Below are 17,601 nucleotides of genomic sequence, written 5' to 3' on the forward strand. Positions count from 1 at the left end.
GCTCCTTGCTCACAACTGGCTGCTGGCGGAAGTGGCAGAAGGTGGAATAAGATAAAATCCCTGCCCTTTGGCACAACCAGTCTCTAAAGGGCTGCTAGGAAAACCTCAGCCTCCAGCCCCAGCTGGCTGGTGGCAGCCCTAAGAACAAGCATCTAGTGCCCAGACTTGGGGAGGGGGGAGGTGGGGCAGGGAGAGTGCCCTGCAGGGGCCTGGGTGACATGCCAGCCCAGGGCTCTGCAGCTCCAGGTTCAAGTTCCAGTCTCCTGACTCCATGACTTCTATGAGATCTTGTACACTCATTGCAAAATACACATATCACCCACCTGAGGAAGTGGTGGCCATGACCCCAGTCAGGCCTGAGGTGGGGGTTGGTGTCTAGTCCTGCCTGCCAGGAGGTGTGTCTGAGCCCTGATGCAGGGTGGAGGGAACTGAAGTTGATACTATTTTTTTTTAAATTGAGGTTAAATTCACATAACATACAACTGACCATTATAAAGTATACAGTTCAGTGGCATTTAGTGTATTTGCAATTTTGTGCAACTACCATATTGCTCTAGTTACAAAATACTTTCATTACCCCAGCAAAACACCCTGTACCCATTAATTAGTTACTTGCTGTTCCTACCCCTGCCCCTTACCTACCATGCCTCTCCCCACCTCCCCTGATAACCTGATAATCATTAATAAACTTTCTGCCTCTATAGATATACCTATTCTGGATATGTCACATAAAAGCAATCATATAATATGTGAGCTTTTGTGTCTGTTTTCTTTCACTTAGCAGCATGTTTTTATGGTTCATCCAAGTTGTAGCACTTATCAGTACTTTGTTCCTTTTTTTTTATTTTAACGAAGGTACTGGAGATTGAACCCAGGACCTTGCGCATGCTAAGCACGCACTCAACCACTGAGCTACACCCTCCCTCCCTGTACTTTGTTCCTTTTTATGGCTAAGTAATATTTCACCGTAGGGCTGTACCATGGATTTACTTATCCATTCATCATTGATGGGCATTTGGGTTGTTTCTACCTTTTGACTATTATTAGTAGTACTGCTGTAAACATTTGTGTACAAGTTTCTGTGTGGTCCTATGTTTTCATTTCTCTTGGCTGTATCCCTAGAAACAGAATTGCCGGTGATATGGTAACTCTATGTTTAATGTTTTGAAAAATGGACAAGTTCTTTTCCATGGTGGTTAGATGATGCTCTTACAGAGCCTCAGTGCCTTGGGCTGGAGCAGCCCTGCCATGGGGCCCCAGGACTGAGGACACCCAGGGTGTATGTTGGGGTGACCTTCTCATGTAGGTAACTCTCTTGGAGGACCCTCAGATGACAAGGCAGATGCAGGGCACTACCCTTAGGTGGCCCTGAGACTCCAGGGCAGGGAGAGCTGGGGTCTGCAGGTAGGGATGCTGGGGGTGGGTTGCGGGGAGGAAGATTCCTATTAACAACTCAAACCCCATTCCAAATCCAGGGAAGATAGGACTTAAGAGCCAGACCTCCTGCACTCAAATCCTGGCTCTGCCAAGTGACAGCTGTGTGACCTGGTACAAGTTATTTCACAGCTCTGGGCCTAGTTTTATCATCCATAAAACAGCGATGATAGGAGGAATTGGCTCACAGGGTCAAAGTGACGTTACATTGTGAAAACACGCAGCATGAAACCAGAGCCAGTGGGAGCCTGTTCTTGTGTCACAACGCGGTCTGTCAGGGTGTCTGTCTCCCTGCTGGTGTGGCAGACCCTCACCCAGGGAAGGGCAGGACTCACCTCTGGGCCTCAGTGTCAGGAACCTGGCTGACTGGGAGTGGAGGCGGGGGATGTGGAGGGTGTGGGGCACTGGCAAATATTTGCTAATTTGAACAGTTGGCAGTGCTGATTTGATGAGAGACAGGCTGAGGGTCGTGCCAGGACAACTTGCCAGATCCTCTCTGGGGTTCCAGCTGGCAGCTTGAGCTGGGGAGCCTTAGGGTCAAAGTTCTGTCCTGCCAAAAATAACCAGTGCAGCTTCCTGATCCTCTTTGGAAGCCTCCCTGGCGGGGCTGCTTCCTCTCCCTGAATCTTGATTCATAGGTATATGCAGGAGCTGGTGTTAGAGAGAGAGAGAGAGAGAGAAACCACCACAATGAGATACCACTACATACCCATTAAAATTAATCAAACGTAAAAGACTGATAAGACCAAGTGCTGGTGAGAATATAGAGCAATTGGAACCCGCATATATGCTGGTGGGCATGCAAAAATGGTATAGTTGCTTTGAAAGACAGTTTAGCATTTTCTTTAAAAGTTGAACATACACTCTCCATGTGACCCAGCAATTCCACTCTTAGCTATTTACCCAAAAGAAATGAAAGCATACGTCCACACAAAGACTTGTGAAAATGTTCATAGCGACTTTATTAAAAATAGACAAAAAATAGAAATCACTCAAATGTCCATCAAGGGGTGAATGCATAAAATGTGGCATGTCATGTATAGAATACTACTCAGCAAGAAAAGAGAAGAACTACTGGCTGAATCTCAAAAACAGTGTACTAAGAGACAGAAGCCAGTAAAAAGATGATTCCATTTCTATGACACTTGGAAAAGGCAAACTATAGCGACAGAAAGCGGTTTAGTGGTTGTGTGGGTCAGGGTGAGGGCAGTGCAAAGGGTCATAAAGGAAATTTTGGAGCAACAAATGCACCCTAAAACTTAGTAGTTGTGTGTCTTATACATTTATCCAAATTTATCAAACTATACATCTAAAATGGGTGAATATGTTTGTATGTAAATTATTCTACAACAAAGCTGTTAAAAAATAAGATTACTAAAGCTAGTCCTAGGAATACACTTTGTGGAAGTATCCTGTGTATCTGCAGGATGAAAAATGTACAGAGGCATGCGTGCCATAAGTGCTTAATAAATGCTTTCTGGATGCAGGGGAAGCACTATGCACCAGTTAAGTGTTCACTGAAAGGAAAGCCCCTTCCCTCTCCTGAGTTGGTCGTTTCAAACTTAAGGTTATACTTTTCTGCCATCTGGTGGCCAGAGTGGGCAATGCTGGAATCTTCATCAAGCCTCACTTCAGGAGGTTCCACAGTTGGGCTTAAACACAGCGAGACAGAAAGAAGGGGGACTTTCCTTCTGGGAAATCTAGTGCCAGAGGGTCAGAGGTGGGGAGTCCTGGGTCTATGAGAAGAGGAATGCAGCCTCTTAATGACAGAGGGAAACTGCTTTGGTGGAACAAAGAGGCAGAATGAACATAATTGCTACCTTTACCTGTTGAGATAAAATATAAGAGAGGGGTTTTTGCAGGGAGAGGGTAAAGTGAGAATAAAAGTTTAGGGAAAACAATGAGGTAAGTAACGAAAATAATGTGGATGCACCCAGTGAGTTGGTGAGATAGGAGAGCAAGTGATGCTGAGCCAGGTATGGGCAGACATTCCCCAAAGCATCCTCCTTCAAAGGGAGAGGAGAGAGGGTGGGAAGGGAGTGGAGGTGAGGAAGGGAGGATGGGGCCAAGGGCCCAGTGGGATGTTGGGAAAGGTAAACTTCCATTGGGATTTGCCCACCCCCAGCTTTGTGGGAGGATTTATTGAGTGTGTCTAACAAGAAAGGACCCATGGCAGGCTTGGCAACTAACATGTGGTAAGTTCTTAAATGTTTGCTGGGGGGATGGATAGAAGAAGGAAGGAAGGAAGGAAGGAAGGAAGGAAGGAAGGAAGGAAGGAAGGAAGGAAGGAAGGAAGGAAGGAAGGGCTATGCAAATGAAGGAAAAACTACTGGTTCCTCACTGGGTGTGTGTGGGCACCTCTGGCAGACCCCCACCTGCACTCAAGCCCACACCCCAACCCCTGATGCAGGAAGCTACAGTTCTGTGTGCTTCTCCTTGGCCTCCATTAGCTCCTGCATCTTCTCAGGTAGGGTCTTTGTCCAGAACTGGAGCCTGTGGGCCTTCAGGGTCCGGCCCACTACAGGCTGCATGTCCAGCTGCAGGTATTGCTCTCCTCCTGGTCAAACAGGGGCCAGTGGGGCAGACCCTCGCTGTTGGGGTTCCTGTAGACATGCCCACCCATGGAGCAGTGTGAGAGTCACTGTGAGCCCTACCAGGCCCAGACCCGAACATCCTGACTGAGGCCAGGCAAGGCAGCCAAACAGGGCTTAGGGAATGAAACAGGGAGGTTTCCAGAAGTAGGAAAGAATCTACCTCCCACCAGAGCATCAGCTCCACCAGGTGGCAGAGCAGCCTGTGTTCTTTCCTGACAGAGGGAGGCTCTGTCAGTAATAGCACTGTCACCTCCCCTCCAGATGACCCAGGGATGGCATAAGTGTCCAGCATCCATAACGCCCCTCTTTGTCCAAGAGGGTCCTGGAGCTGGGGAGAGGGCTGCCACTCAATTAAAGACATCTATGCTAATGAGGTCACCACAGACAAGGGAGTCCTGATTGGTTCAAGATACACCCCTCAACTGTGGAGGTTAAAGTAAGGATGCAACATCTCACCCATTTCGAGCAAAGTTGGCCCAGTACTTCATCATCTTCCTGCTCAGCAGCAGCTCCTCCTCAGTCATTTTGACTACAGAGCAGTAGGACAAAGGTCCTGGTCAGGGTAGCTCCAGGGCAGCATGTGGGTCATTTCGCAAACCACTCTCACCATCCCAGGTGTAGCTTTCCCCAGCCCCTCCCTGCCAGCCTAGACCTGGCTCTCTGCCTGCTCCCCAGGCCCTCTCCTCGCCCAAACCCCATATATTCATCTCAGGCTCTGGCTGACCTGACACTAGGCTCAGGCCTGACCCAGAGGGCTCCCTTCTTCCTTCTGATACTGGAAGGGCATTTAAGAAACAAATATGCCTTTGAAACAGCCCCCTCTGCACCCATGCCAGATACCCACAGTCAGGGTGGGGAGAGGTGGAGGGTGCATAGGTCCCTGTTCGAAAAGCCCTGTACTCCAATGTGAGCTCAGTCTTTCTGGCTGTCAGATCTTGGACACTTGATCCCGTCCTGTTTTGGAGCCTCAGTTTCCTCATCTGTACAGTGAGGGCAATTACCCTCTCTCAGGGACTCAGCCAGTGTACCGACTCACATCCTGGGAATGAGGGGCCTCTGAGGAAACCCGCCCAGGAAGACTCACCATAGCGGCCCCGGAAAGGGTTTCCAAAGACAAAGAGAACCTCATCTCCATGGTCTGCTTTCACATAGCTTGGCTTGATGTCCTTGGAGAAGCTGGGTTGATGCTGGAACTCGTAGAAGTAGACAGGGGCATGGGAACCTGGGGAGGTGGGGTAGACAGGCTATGACGTGGCGGCTTCTCACCTGGAGTTTTCTTGAATTACCCATGGTGATGACACAGCTAAATCCAAAGCTGGTTGGGATCTGGACAATGAGGCGAGGGAGCCCCAGGCGGGAGCAAGGGCAGTGGGAAGGGCCTGGGTTTAAACTGTGGCTTTGGAACTTCCTGGGGTACGGTCTTCGGCAAGTCACTGAAGGTCAGTGAACCTATTTCCTCATCTGTAAAAAGGAATAAATGTCTGTCTCTTAGACTAGCCGTGAGGATTTACCAAGATGAAAGATATTAAGTGGCTGGCACCTGAGCCCAATAAACAGACGTGGGCTGGGACCTGGACACCAGTAGACCTCAGCTGTTACCTGCAGCTCTGAGTTTCTCCCTTGCCAGTCTTCCCTTAGTTCCAGATGTACTCACGCTGAAAGTTTGCTACTTGGAGTGCAGGGATCACAAAGAGGTAGTCTTCCATCATCTCATGGAACTGGGTTTGGAGGGTCAGGGGGTCCTCATTGTCTCCTATGTACTCCTCCATCAACAGGTCACCCATCTCAGGAGACAACATCTGCCCCAGGTGGATCAGGAAGAGTCAGGTTAGGCAGGCTGGCCGGGGCAGGGAGGCGGCAGGGTCAGGACTGGGGAGATGGATCCTGGGATGGGATAAGGAATCAGGGGAAGGGGCCAAGCTCTGCAGGGGTAGTGCATGGACAGGGTATCCGGGAGATGGGCTTCCCGTGCCTTGGAAGAGGAGAGGAACCCCTCCCATGGGGGCAGGTCCCCAGAAGCCTCACTAACATTGTTGATGCTTTCTGCAAAACAGCCTTCACGGTCTCTCTGTTCATTTCCGTCTGGGTACCATATTTGATCAAATCCTGGGTGGTGGGGGGGAGTCTCGAGTTGGAGATGGGATAGCCTGGAGCTATGAAATCCCTAGGCTCCCCCACGAAATGGGATCCCGGCACCTAGAGGCTTGGGAATGGGCCTTACCGAGGGGATGATCCAGCCGTACTCATCGTTGTTGACACCAATGATGCTGGGGACAGGTTGAAAGTCAGCAGAGGCCAGAAGCTCCTGGGGGTGCCTGGGCAGGAAAATCCCATCCACCAGGCCAGGGATGATCTTGAAGGCCTAAGGGGCACTCAAAGTCAAGTTGCAGACATTTTCTGATGCCACAGACATCTTCTGCCCCTTCCTTGCTCATTCCAGGATGCTCACACCCACACCAGGAGGTCCGACACCTGCGTTAGCATGGCCTGGCCTTAACTCCCCATCCAGGGCTGTGAGGACCCCAAGGTGTGGAGATAGAGTAACCTTCCCAGGGAGTATGAGGGGCACTCAGGCTTGCCTGTCCTACACCTATGGGCCCCCTTCCTCCACACCCGCACCCATTCAGTCCAACCTTGTTGATGGCCAGAATCTCCTCTTCACTCTTGCCCCGCAGGCAGTTCATCAGGGCCTCTGAGTCAACCTGGCCACAGGCAGACAGGTTGGCCACTATCTATAAAGAGACCAGGTAGGGGCTAGCTCATCCTTCCAGGTAAGGGAGAGTGGTTATCCTGATGCTCCAGTTGGAGGCAGGTGTACCCCAAATCTCACAGAGTATCATGAGTGGATTCCTACACTTTTGAAATTATTCTGATTTCCCTGATGCTCAGAGGTCTCAGCTAGAGGGGCCATCCCACCTGCCAAGATGGTCTGGCCCATGATGGGGGCCCCCAGGGTGTCAGTTTTGGGGGCCACAGAATGACTCAGTCTCCGTGCTGGTAGAGGTCTGTGGATTCTAAGCCTGAAACAATCCCGGGATAGACAGCTATTCCCAAGGTGCTCTGATGACAGGGGAGTCCTTGTCCCCATTTAACAGAGTAATGGAGGCTGAGAGGTAAGAGATGGGGCAGCAAGTCCAGGCTTCCCACAGTCCAGGGCACTCACTGCAGAGACCACATCATATGAGCTGGTGATGAAGCCGGGCAGTAGGGCCACACCGCTCTCCATGATGGCACGGTGGAAGAGTCCTTGAGACATGGGGGACACGACATGTGAAGACACACTTATGCCACCTGCAGACTGGCCAAAAATAGTGACATGGCCAGGGTCACCTCCAAAGTTGGCGATATTCTGCTAGACCCAGTGTAGTGCAGCCACTTGATCCAGGTAGCCCCAGTTGCCAGTTGCATGTATGTCTCCAGTGCTGCGAGGGGGCAGGGATGGCGGTCATGGAACGGTCCTGGCTTTGTCAGCCCACACTGCCCAGTCCAGCCCCAGTCTCACCTGAAGAAGCCCAGCACACCCAGGCGGTACTGGGTAACGACCACTATGACGTCCTCGAAGGCTGCCAGTGCAGACCCATCATACATGGAAGCCATGCCCATCACAAGCAAGCCACCATGGATCCACACCATCACCTGGAGAATCCAAGGCACAGATACCACGTTGCTCCCACCCAGCCCAAACCCCACCAGGGATGCTGCTTAGACTAACCACCACCTTGGCTCTGTCTGTCTAACAATGTGGACAAAACTCGATATATTCATGCCCCGGGGCTGAAAGTGACCCAAGTTCCATCAGGAAAGCTGGGCCTCCCACACTTTGGGGTCTGTCCCATGTACCAAGGCCTGGCTCCATTTCTCCCAGAACACTCTCTGAGGTGGAAAGAAAAGGGGTGTCTCCCTGATCACCCCACATGCATATCAATTAAGGAAAGTGTTCTCTATTCTCATTGGCCCGACAGATAATCCCTGGCTGGGGTCTCTGGCCACCTCAACGGGCAGCCCTCAGTCACCTGAGTGGGTCTCCTGTGCATGAGTTGGTTAGGTGAGTCCCGGGTCCCTCCCAGGGCCACCGTTTCTGATCTCTGGGAGCAGCCAGGGTTCTGCAACCCTGTGCCCAGGGGTCAGCCACCCATGCTGGGTAAGAAGGACTCTCTTAGATCTAATAGTAAGAAGCTTCTTAATAGGGTCCACACTGCAGTGGAGCCCAGGCTGATCCTGTCCTTTTTCAATTTTCTTGCAGAAAAAATGTCCTCCCACCCCTTAGCCAGCTGTGACCTGGCACTCACAGGCAGGTTGGAGCCCTCGTGGGTATGGGCAGGTGTGAAGATGTTGAGGTACAGGCAGTCTTCAGACATGGAGGTGGAAGGCAGGGTCATATTCAATACTTTCACAAACATTGCATTCATGCTAGCCGTATCCTGCAGACACCTGGTGGCAGTGGCAGGCAGTCAGTGCTGGAGCCGTGTCATGGCCATAAACAGATCCCACCTACCCTTGGTCCCACTTCCCTCGATACCCTGCTCGCACATGGTCCTTTCCTAAAGCCCCTTTGCACCAAGTAAGTTACAGGCCACAGGTTCTGGGGAAGCTGTCTTCTGGAGAGGCGTCAAGCTTATGAAGTCCTTGGATACCAGTCCTCCTGAGGCTGAGAAATCCTGACTCTTGGGGGTCTCTATGAGAACCATTGGTTGCATGTGTTGACACTCACCACCATATCACTGTACTCAGATAGGCCTGGAACAGGGAAGTAGCCCATATACATGTGCTGCCAGAATGAATGGATGTTAATTTCTCACAAGAAGGGGAGTGGGATGTCCCTTGTTCCAAGTCAGACTCTCAAGGAACCTCATCACTCCCATATAGTTTCCAGCTGCAAGAATATATACATGCCCCTTGGTCAATGGCACCCAGCCCTGTCAGCTGGTGCAGTGACTGTGCAGAGTGGGGGTTCCCCACTCCTCAGGGATCTACTGTATCTGCTGCTACAAGGTTCACACCTCTCCCAGAGACACCTCCTCTTGGCATAACTAGAACGTGGGGAGATGTGTATCTCTGCTCATCCCTTCAGCATGTGGAGCTAATGCTCTTTGAGTGTTAAGCCCTCAGCCTGGGAGTTACTCCACCCTTTCAAGGCTCAGCATGCTCATCAGAAAAATGCATGTGGGGATCCATCAAACTCAGAGGGAAAACTGGCTGTGGGCATTTAGATAAAATGACAATGGTGGCCTGGCCCAGAGCTCTGAGTACCTTCTATCTCCAGGGCCTAGAGTTCCCTGCACTCTCTGCTTACATGGCCGGGTGGGAGGTCCCATCCTTTACACCACTCCAAGATTCTGGGGGCTCAGGGGGCACAAATTGCAGAGGCCCCAGAGGTGGCTTGGCAAAGGGAATTCCCAGGAAGGTGTGGACCCTCACATCAGTGTTCTTCATGTGGACGAGACTCCCTCGCACTTGCCCTGTGTGTGTCATCCGGACAGGGCTGGTAGAGTCCTGGCCTGTGCGCAGAGAGATGGATATCAGGGTTAGGTCTCCCCCATCAGCTGCCCTCCCCAACTGTTGATATGGCTACCTCCTTCCTGTCCTCAGCTCAGTTCAAGGGACACAGGTGTACCAACATTTGCTTTGCAGATTTCCTTCCTGTATCTCTGCCCTGACCCTTGCCACTGCCTTCACTGAAAGGTGCCAGCCTTTCCCACCACACTCAGTGAGGCTCCCTGGGGCTTTGCCCCATGGTTTAGCGCCAGGAGCTTCAAACAAACAGCCACATGAGCTTGATGGGAGAGTGTCCTTTCCACTCACCGTGTGCCAGGTCCTAGGAGGCAGTAGGAGAACTGTGGGAACAGGACAGACAAGGTTCCTGCCCTTAAGGATCTCACACTCTAGGTGGAAAGAAATGACAGAGAGAGAGTATCCTCCAGAAAGTGATGTTATGAAGAGAACTACAAGGTGAAGTGCAGGTGAGTCTAGAATGTGAACAGTACAGCCCGCCCTGCTGTGGGGATCAGGGAGGCCTGAAGAGGCTGCACGTCACCTCACAGAGAAAGAGCTGATATTCACCATAAATAAAGAATGTCCACAAATGAATAAGAAATATGCCAGCTGCACATATTTGGTAAAAGAATATGAAATGGAGAAAGAATATGTTCAGACAGAACAAGGAAAATAAATAAATGGCTCTTACACAAATGAGATGTTCATCTCCCTTGTGCTAAGAGAAATGCACACTGAAATCTGTGAGGTCAACAACTTACATTGTCACAAAAAACAAGACAGTCAGATGTTGTATGTTTTCTACTGGAAGTCCACTGCACCACATATGAAGTAGTCTTTCCCCCAAACAAAGCAAAGCAAAACCTAAACTCTAAATCTGATCAAGCCTCTAGAACACAAATACAAGTTTAGAGACATACAAGGGACAGAGAAACAGTTAAAAGACACCATAGGGAGATAAATAAGTTTATACTGTATAGCACAGGGAAATATATTCAATATCTTGCAGTAGCTTACAGTGAAAAAGAATATGAAAATGAATATATGTATATTCATGTATGACTGAGAAATTGATACAATATTGTAAACTGACGATACCTCAATAAAAAAGTAAACATATAGATAATTTTAAATAAAATCTGATTCTATAAAATAATTTTTTAAAAAAGATACCATAGGGATGTAATCAGCAAAACCCCAATTCTGGATCCTCTCCAGAACAGACAGACTAGTTTCTTCAACACACCAACAAAATTACAAGGAAAATAAAAGAGAGGAAGAGGAGGAATCTGAAGATTGAAAGAGATTCATGAAATACTTCAAAAAGACAATAAAAATGTTGGAAAGGACGTAGAAAAACTAGGACATTCATACATTGCTAGTGGGAAGGGAAAATGGTGCAGGTGCTTTGGAAGATATTCTGACAGTTTTTCAAAAGGTGAGACACAGAGTTACCACTGGACCCAGCAATTCCACTCCTAGGTATAAACCCACTAGAGTTGAAAACATATGTCCATACAGAAACTTGTGTAGGAATGTTCATAGCAGGATTATTTATAACAGCCAAAAAGTAGAAACAATCCCAAATGTCCATCAACTGATAAAATGTATCACAACTACACAACGGAATATTATTCAGCAATAAAAAGAGGTACGGAACATGCTACAACATGGATGAACTTGAGAATATGGTAAGTGAAAGAAGCCAGTCACAAAGGACCACATATTAGATGATTCCATTTATATGAAGTGTCCAGAAATGGAGCATCCATAGAGACAGAAAGCAACCCATCCGCTGAGGTTGGGGCGAAAGGGGAATTGATGTGATGAACTCTGAATATACTAAAAACCACTTTAAGTGGGTGAAAGTTATGCTATGTGAATTATATCTCAAATCTGTTATTAAAAGAAGTACATCTACCAATGTTTAAAGTATAAACCTTATTTAAATCATTGTTTTTAAAAAATCATAAATATGAGATAATATGAAATGAGAATATTTGATTAGATATTTGATTATACTAAGGAACTATGAGAGAAATATACCTTTTATTTTACTAGGACAGGATAAAAAAAAACTTACAGATGATATGATGTCTGGGATTTGCTTCAAACAAATAACGGTGCAAAGGAGAGGTGATAGTCCAGACAAAACTAAGGTGCCCAGGTATTGATATTTGTTGAAGGTAGATCATGAGTTTATTACATTATCCTCTCCTCCTCAGATGGGGAGCCCTGTGGTGCTGTGTGGTCTTGGGCAGCCCTGACCCTCTCTGTGCCTCAGGGTGCAGGGAGTTATCCAGTCAGGCTCCCAATTCCCCCGGTGTTATCTCCACTGGCTCCCACCTTGCGATGCCTTTCCTCCTGCAGGCTCAGGTTCTTCCTCTGCAGAATTTGGCAGGCCTGAGCCTGGTTTCATAATAAAAAGTTTAACAAAACAAAACAAAACAAAACAAAAAAACAGGCTCAGGGAGCTATACTATCCCACACCTATCAGATCAATGTGGATCAACATTCTTGATGCCACCTGGTGTAGGTGAAGCCAGAGTCAGCAGCTACAGGCCCCAAAGAGGGCAACTGAGCAATATCTTTCCAACTCAAAAGGCCCACCCTTCTCCCCAGTATCATATTGTCTACACAGCTCCTTATGGGATGTGATGTCTGTTCCTGTACTTCACTGTTGCCAGTGGCCTCTAATGCTTGATGTTTGTTATAGCAAAGGACAAAACCTGCTAAAATGTCCCTGATCAGAAGCTGGGTACATACAGGATGCTTTCTCTTTGAAGAGAAGCCCTTCTATTAAACAGTATGAAGAAGTTCTACCATGTGCAGGTGTGGTGAGGTCACCCCCTGTGTCAGGAAGTGGAAAAGCTAGGCACCAGAAAGGGAGGGAATTTCTGATCATTTAGGTGAAAACCAAGGCTGCATGTACACATCTGTTCCTGGTAAACTCCTGGTCAGTGTGTGGAAGGTCCCAGAGAACTTGATGGTCCCTGTTGGATAACACAGAACTGGATGGGACAGGAGAGGGTGAGAGCCATCACCTGTACTTATCAATTCTTTCTTTCTGAAAGTGGGTCCAATCCAACATAGCAACATTTCTAAAAGGAGGTGTCAGCGAGGCCTAGTAGATCGTGGTGCGGAAGGTTCTGGTGAACTCCTGGAGCCTGATCAGTGATGGGTAAGGGGGAAGCCCTGTGGAGTTGGCCACAGGGGATGGATTAGTGTGGACAGGCAGATTCCACTGGGAAGTGAGAGGATAGTCAGGCTGCACAGGCAGAGCCCGTTTGGATAAGAGGATCACGCCCTTCCAAAGGGGGTACAGGAGGTGCAGACACACCCAGGCACAGTCCCCACATAGCCTAAGCTACCTATAAGGGCTGACATAAAGAACGATCACCTTTGCCCTGGAGGCCAAGGTATGCCCTCCCCCAGGGTTGGCACATAGGGTGAAGAGAAGGAGGTGCTAATCTGATAGGCTTTAGGATGGGGAGGTGGGGAGCTGGGAGGTGTGCTCCTATAGCCAGAGCCAGTAACTTGCCTGGGGTTCCTGTGGAAGGGGGCTCAGTGGGTGTCAGGACGCCCCTTTAGCCAAGGATGCAACACTCAGAGCTAAACGGCAGCAGAAAGATACTATTATTTCTGTTATTACCCAAGGGCAGCGCCAGCTCCACCACAAACACTAAGAAAGAAAGTCCCAAATCCGCCCTTCCCTCCCAAAGACCACCAGGTGCTGCCAGAGTCCCTAGGGGCCGCTGGGCCCTCAGTGTACTGTGACCTGGGACAGCCCCTGCTCTCCATGCGCCTCAGGGGGCGCACCCTCATTGGTCACCGTGTGTCCGGTCTGGCACACGGTTCAGGGGCTATAGCTCTCCAATGGTTCCCACCTCCTCGACGCCTGTCCTCCCGCAGCCTCGGGTCCTGACTCTGCAGAATTTGGTAAGTGCTATCCCGGTCTCTGTTGCCTTATGCGGGACCCTCACCCTGGCCCGAAACGAGAAGCAGGAACCTGAAGGTCACGGCGCTCAGCCACAAGCGAAGTCTGTCCAGTGGCATGGTGGGCTCACAGTCTTCTCTTTTTTGCGCTACCGGGAAGCAAGCTGCGTTTCACCGAGAGGCTCCTCGGGGGCCGGTCCAGCAGTCGATTAGTGAGTGCCCCACCAGACCCGGAGTTTGGACTGGGCAGACTGGGCAGGGAGTAGGCGGGGAAAGGTGAGTTTGGCAGGAGAGTGGGACTGAGCAGGCAAAGGCCAGTGGCAGTCACGGTCGCTTGCCCCCTGCCCAAGCCCACTTAGGCCTTCTCCGAAGGGGCCTTGTGGCTTCTGCAGCCCCTCCGCAGTATCAAGAGCCCTCTCCTCAAACCTGCGTTCACTATCCTTACAGTCAAAGGCCCGATAAGGGTGTTGGGGGGCGAGAGAGAGCAATCAGCTGTGATTGGGAAAACCAGGAGAGCTTCCCTGAGGTGCATGATCAGGATTCACAAAGACGGAGAAACAGAAACGACCTTCGACCTTCGGTCAGAGAGAAGGGAACCGCCTGAGTAAAGGCAGGGAAGTGTGACTGCCCATCATTCCAAAAACTCCTCCTTGCTTTCAGGGATTAATTTCCTGGGTCTGCCTTCATCGCCTTACTGTTCCTGGTCCGAGGGTCTTTGCGGGCCCCCTCCCTACTAGGCAATGCCTCGTCTTTTGAAATGCACAACGGATTGTGGCACTCATCTTAAGGACACCCTCAGCCCCATCCCGTGTCTTTCCCTCTTCCCACCTTCCGCCAAAATCGAGTTCACGTTCACTTATTCATTTGACAAAAACTGAAAGAATGACTGCTGGTCCGCGCGCTAGGGGCCAGGAGAGCACTCCTGGACCAAAGTTGCAGCAGGGGCTGCAGGTGCGTCACCGTGAAGTCGCGAAACTCAGTGAGCCGTGCCAGGAGAGGCAACTCTGGGCAAGGGAGCGCCCGCCCAGCCTAAGGGGCAGAATTCCCGGGGGAAGTTATGCCTGAAGGAAGATACGCCAGGCTCAATCTCAGACGGGTCTTCAGTGTCCCAGCCTTGGCCTCCGCCGTCCAGCACGCTACGGGCTCACACACGGGGTCTCTTCTCCGTGCCTTTGCTGGAGTGCTCCGCATTTTCCCAGGTCTGCGCAGAAAATGAGCATAGGTCACTCTTCCACTCAAACCTCAGGCGGAGTACCGGCAGCGCAGCGTGTCCCTCGCCTTAACCCGTCGCCACGCCACGCCCCTCCTCGTTCCCCGGAAGTGCGCAGGCAGGAGCGGAAGTACACGCCTACAGTAGCCCGCCGCGGTTCCGCAATGGTGGGCGGCAGTGGGATGGGGGGCGGCCTCTTGGAGAACGCTAACCCCCTCATCTACGAGCGCTCTGGGGAGCGGCCAGTGACCGCGGGCGAGGAGGACGAGCAGGTTCCAGACAGCATCGACGCCCGCGAGATCTTCGATATCCGTCGCAGCGGGGCGCGGGCGGGTTCGCGGGGGCCTGGGAGGGGGGATGAAGTGATTCCAGTAGTCGGTGGAGCAGTATCAGGGCCAGGCTTTCCCGGCGGAGGGTTGTGAGTGGACAGAGGCGCAGAGTCCCCTTTCCTTCACTTGCCACATCTGATTCGCTGCATCAATGACCCGGAGCATCCACTTACGCTAGAAGAATTGAACGTAGTAGAGCAAGTCCGGGTTCAGGTGAGTCACTTCCAGCGTCCAAGGGGAGCAGCTTCTTCGGGAGAGTCAGAAAAGTTCAGCTGTGCACCACGGGGCTGGCGTTCTCTCAGTTCATGGACTCCTCAGGGAATCTTTGAAGGATGGGGGGAGTGTGCGTCTGCCCATTTCATGGATGAGGAAACAGGCCCATACCGGTTAGACAACTTGCCTGAAGTAACAAACTAAGAAGAGGAGCTCTGGGCTAGGCAGATCATGACTCCTAATATCCTATTCTCCCAATCAGGTGAGCGACCCCGAGAGCACAGTGGCCGTGGCCTTCACACCCACCATTCCACACTGCAGTATGGCCACCCTTATTGGCCTGTCCATCAAAGTCAAGCTTCTGCGATCCCTTCCCCAGCGTTTTAAGGTAAGTTGGAACTGAGCCCTGGGGGTGGGGCAAGCGTGTCTGCTACTGCAGAGGGTATGGAGGACCTGAATATATATATATATATATATATATATATATATATATATATATATATATATCAGAGTGAGACCTAGAAGGATCCCAGCTAGCAGCGATGAAACTGGGAGGAGACTTTCAAATGGGTGGGACAAGAATAAAGGCCTCGGCTGGAAAGTGCAGAAGAGTAGTGAGGAGGCAGGAAGGGCAGTAGGGAGCTGTAGATAGGTTTGTAGCAGGGATAGGGTGCAGGCAGGCCTTTAAGTCAGCAGCAGTTGGCCAGTCCTTTGGGTAGAGTTGGAGAGGCTGTGGGTGGGTTTGGGGTGTAATGGAAGTGCCAGAGTCCAGAGGCATGAGTAGGACAAGGGATCAGCTGCAGGTGGTGAGTGGGGATTGGGGAAAACGGTGGGTAGACAGGTGTGTGAGTGCTCAGGCCCCACCTGTCTCCCTCCCAGATGGATGTGCACATAACACCAGGGACCCATGCCTCGGAGCATGCAGGTAGGTGTGGGCTGATGTTGAGGCACTGGCCTTGAGGCTTCCCCCTTGCCGTGGTGGTTTGTAGGGTAAGATGGAGGGGAGGGGGTGTAGCACTAGGTAGGTGACTCCTCAGTGTGGGTAGGACCCTAGATCGAAGCTGCACTGACTTGAGTCTCCTGTGTTTATCATGTTCTCCCACTCCTGCCCTCTCCCTCTCCTAAATACTCAAGACCAGGGTTTGTCAGGTTTATAGTATAGGAGGCAGACTTGAGTGGCCAGGTGGGAGGGGTCACAAGAAGGTGGGATGGGTGTTGGCTCAGGTGGTTGGGGTAGCCTGATCAAGGCTTGGGGTCCTGGGAAGGAGGTGATAGGAGAGCTTTGTTGGTGGGGGTATAAATGTATTTCACCACTCTCTCCTTTCCACCCAGTGAACAAGCAGCTTGCAGATAAAGAGCGGGTGGCAGCTGCCCTGGAGAACACCCACCTGCTGGAGGTTGTGAACCAGTGCCTGTCAGCCCGCTCCTGAGCCTGGATTTTTGCCCCCAGCCTCACGCAGGGCTCATAGCCTTGTTTTCTTGAATCACTGACAATAAGAAACTAACATTTGGCAATAAACCGTTAATTTATGTTCATTTCCCAGCATGCCTGAGAGTCTTTCATCTTGGTGGGGTGACTCTGGGTTTGGGGGTGGGAGTGGTAGTAAGTGCCTGTACTGGCTGGGTGGATGAAGTACCATTCATTTTTAAGATTTCTCCTAATGGTTTGGTTAGGAAAAGTTGTAAGTATGTCAAAAAGTTGAGAGAATAATGTAGTGAACAACCTGTATTTAACAGTTAACATGTTGCAACATTGGCTTTATTATGTGTGTAGAATATAAGTATGAGAGTAGGCTGCAGACACATGACCCTTCACTTATAAGTACTTCATCCTTTGTCTCCTGAGAATACGCCTGTAATCACAGTAATGTTATCTGGCCCCAAAATGAACAATTTTCTGACACTAATACCTAATATCCAGTCATATATGAATTTCCCCAAAATGTCATTCAGAGTTGTTTTTTTCTACCTAGGCTCTAGTCAAGGTTCATGTATTTGGTTGTCATCTCTCTTTAGCCTCTTCTAGAACTGTCTCCCCTCCCCCAATCTTTTTCCCTTTCTTGACACTATTTTGAAAAGCCCAGGTGAGTTGTTCTGGAGAGTCCCACAGTCTGATTTGTTCCTTTGCCTGCTGTGTTTCCTGTAAACTAGGAGTTGATTGTGTTCAGGTTTGAGTTTATTAATGAGAACCTTGCCCAGGAGTGTTATTTGTATCCTTAGCATCCACCAGTAGCTGTGTGATGTCAACCTGTCCCCACTGTTGGTGATGCTCAGTCTGGTTCCCTGGTCAGGGCAGTGACAGCAGACTTCTCTGTTGACAGCAACCTGAAGCACTCTGTCCACTAGCACCCCTAGAGGTGTGCATCACCCCTGGTGCTCAGGTCTGGGGCGT

At 50.2% G+C, this 17,601-nt stretch overlaps 2 protein-coding genes across 2 annotated transcripts; one reads left to right on the plus strand and one right to left on the minus strand.

Annotated features, from left to right (window-relative positions):
* Positions 1-2,372: 2,372 nt before the first annotated feature.
* CES2 (carboxylesterase 2) lies at positions 2,373-13,622 on the minus strand. The gene is given in 13 exon segments (XM_010979322.3): positions 2,373-3,986; positions 3,989-4,037; positions 4,485-4,557; positions 5,113-5,250; positions 5,683-5,827; positions 6,054-6,134; positions 6,250-6,390; positions 6,662-6,760; positions 7,192-7,450; positions 7,531-7,664; positions 8,318-8,459; positions 9,322-9,526; positions 13,505-13,622. Coding segments are annotated over 13 exon segments (1,677 nt in total). The 5' UTR covers positions 13,578-13,622; the 3' UTR covers positions 2,373-3,848.
* A 1,161-nt stretch (positions 13,623-14,783) lies between these two features.
* CIAO2B (cytosolic iron-sulfur assembly component 2B) lies at positions 14,784-16,745 on the plus strand. The gene is made up of 5 exons (XM_010979323.3): positions 14,784-14,973; positions 15,130-15,209; positions 15,472-15,597; positions 16,089-16,134; positions 16,542-16,745. Exons 1-5 carry the CDS (start codon positions 14,832-14,834, stop codon positions 16,637-16,639), a joined length of 492 nt encoding a protein of 163 aa, XP_010977625.1. The 5' UTR covers positions 14,784-14,831; the 3' UTR covers positions 16,640-16,745.
* Positions 16,746-17,601: the final 856 nt, after the last annotated feature.

The sequence above is a fragment of the Camelus dromedarius genome, chromosome 9 (assembly GCF_036321535.1).
Source record: "Camelus dromedarius isolate mCamDro1 chromosome 9, mCamDro1.pat, whole genome shotgun sequence".
NCBI lineage: Eukaryota > Metazoa > Chordata > Mammalia > Artiodactyla > Camelidae > Camelus > Camelus dromedarius.

What these genes read in the sequence shown, in the direction of transcription:
- CIAO2B (XM_010979323.3), top strand. Translation starts at nt 14,832, where the DNA reads ATGGTGGGCGGCAGTGGGATGGGGGGCGGCCTCTTGGAGAACGCTAAC. An exon ending in CGACGCCCGCGAGATCTTCG is followed by an intron (nt 14,974 to 15,129) that starts ATATCCGTCGCA and finishes TTCACTTGCCAC; the next exon opens with ATCTGATTCGCTGCATCAAT. An exon ending in TAGAGCAAGTCCGGGTTCAG is followed by an intron (nt 15,210 to 15,471) that starts GTGAGTCACTTC and finishes TCTCCCAATCAG; the next exon opens with GTGAGCGACCCCGAGAGCAC.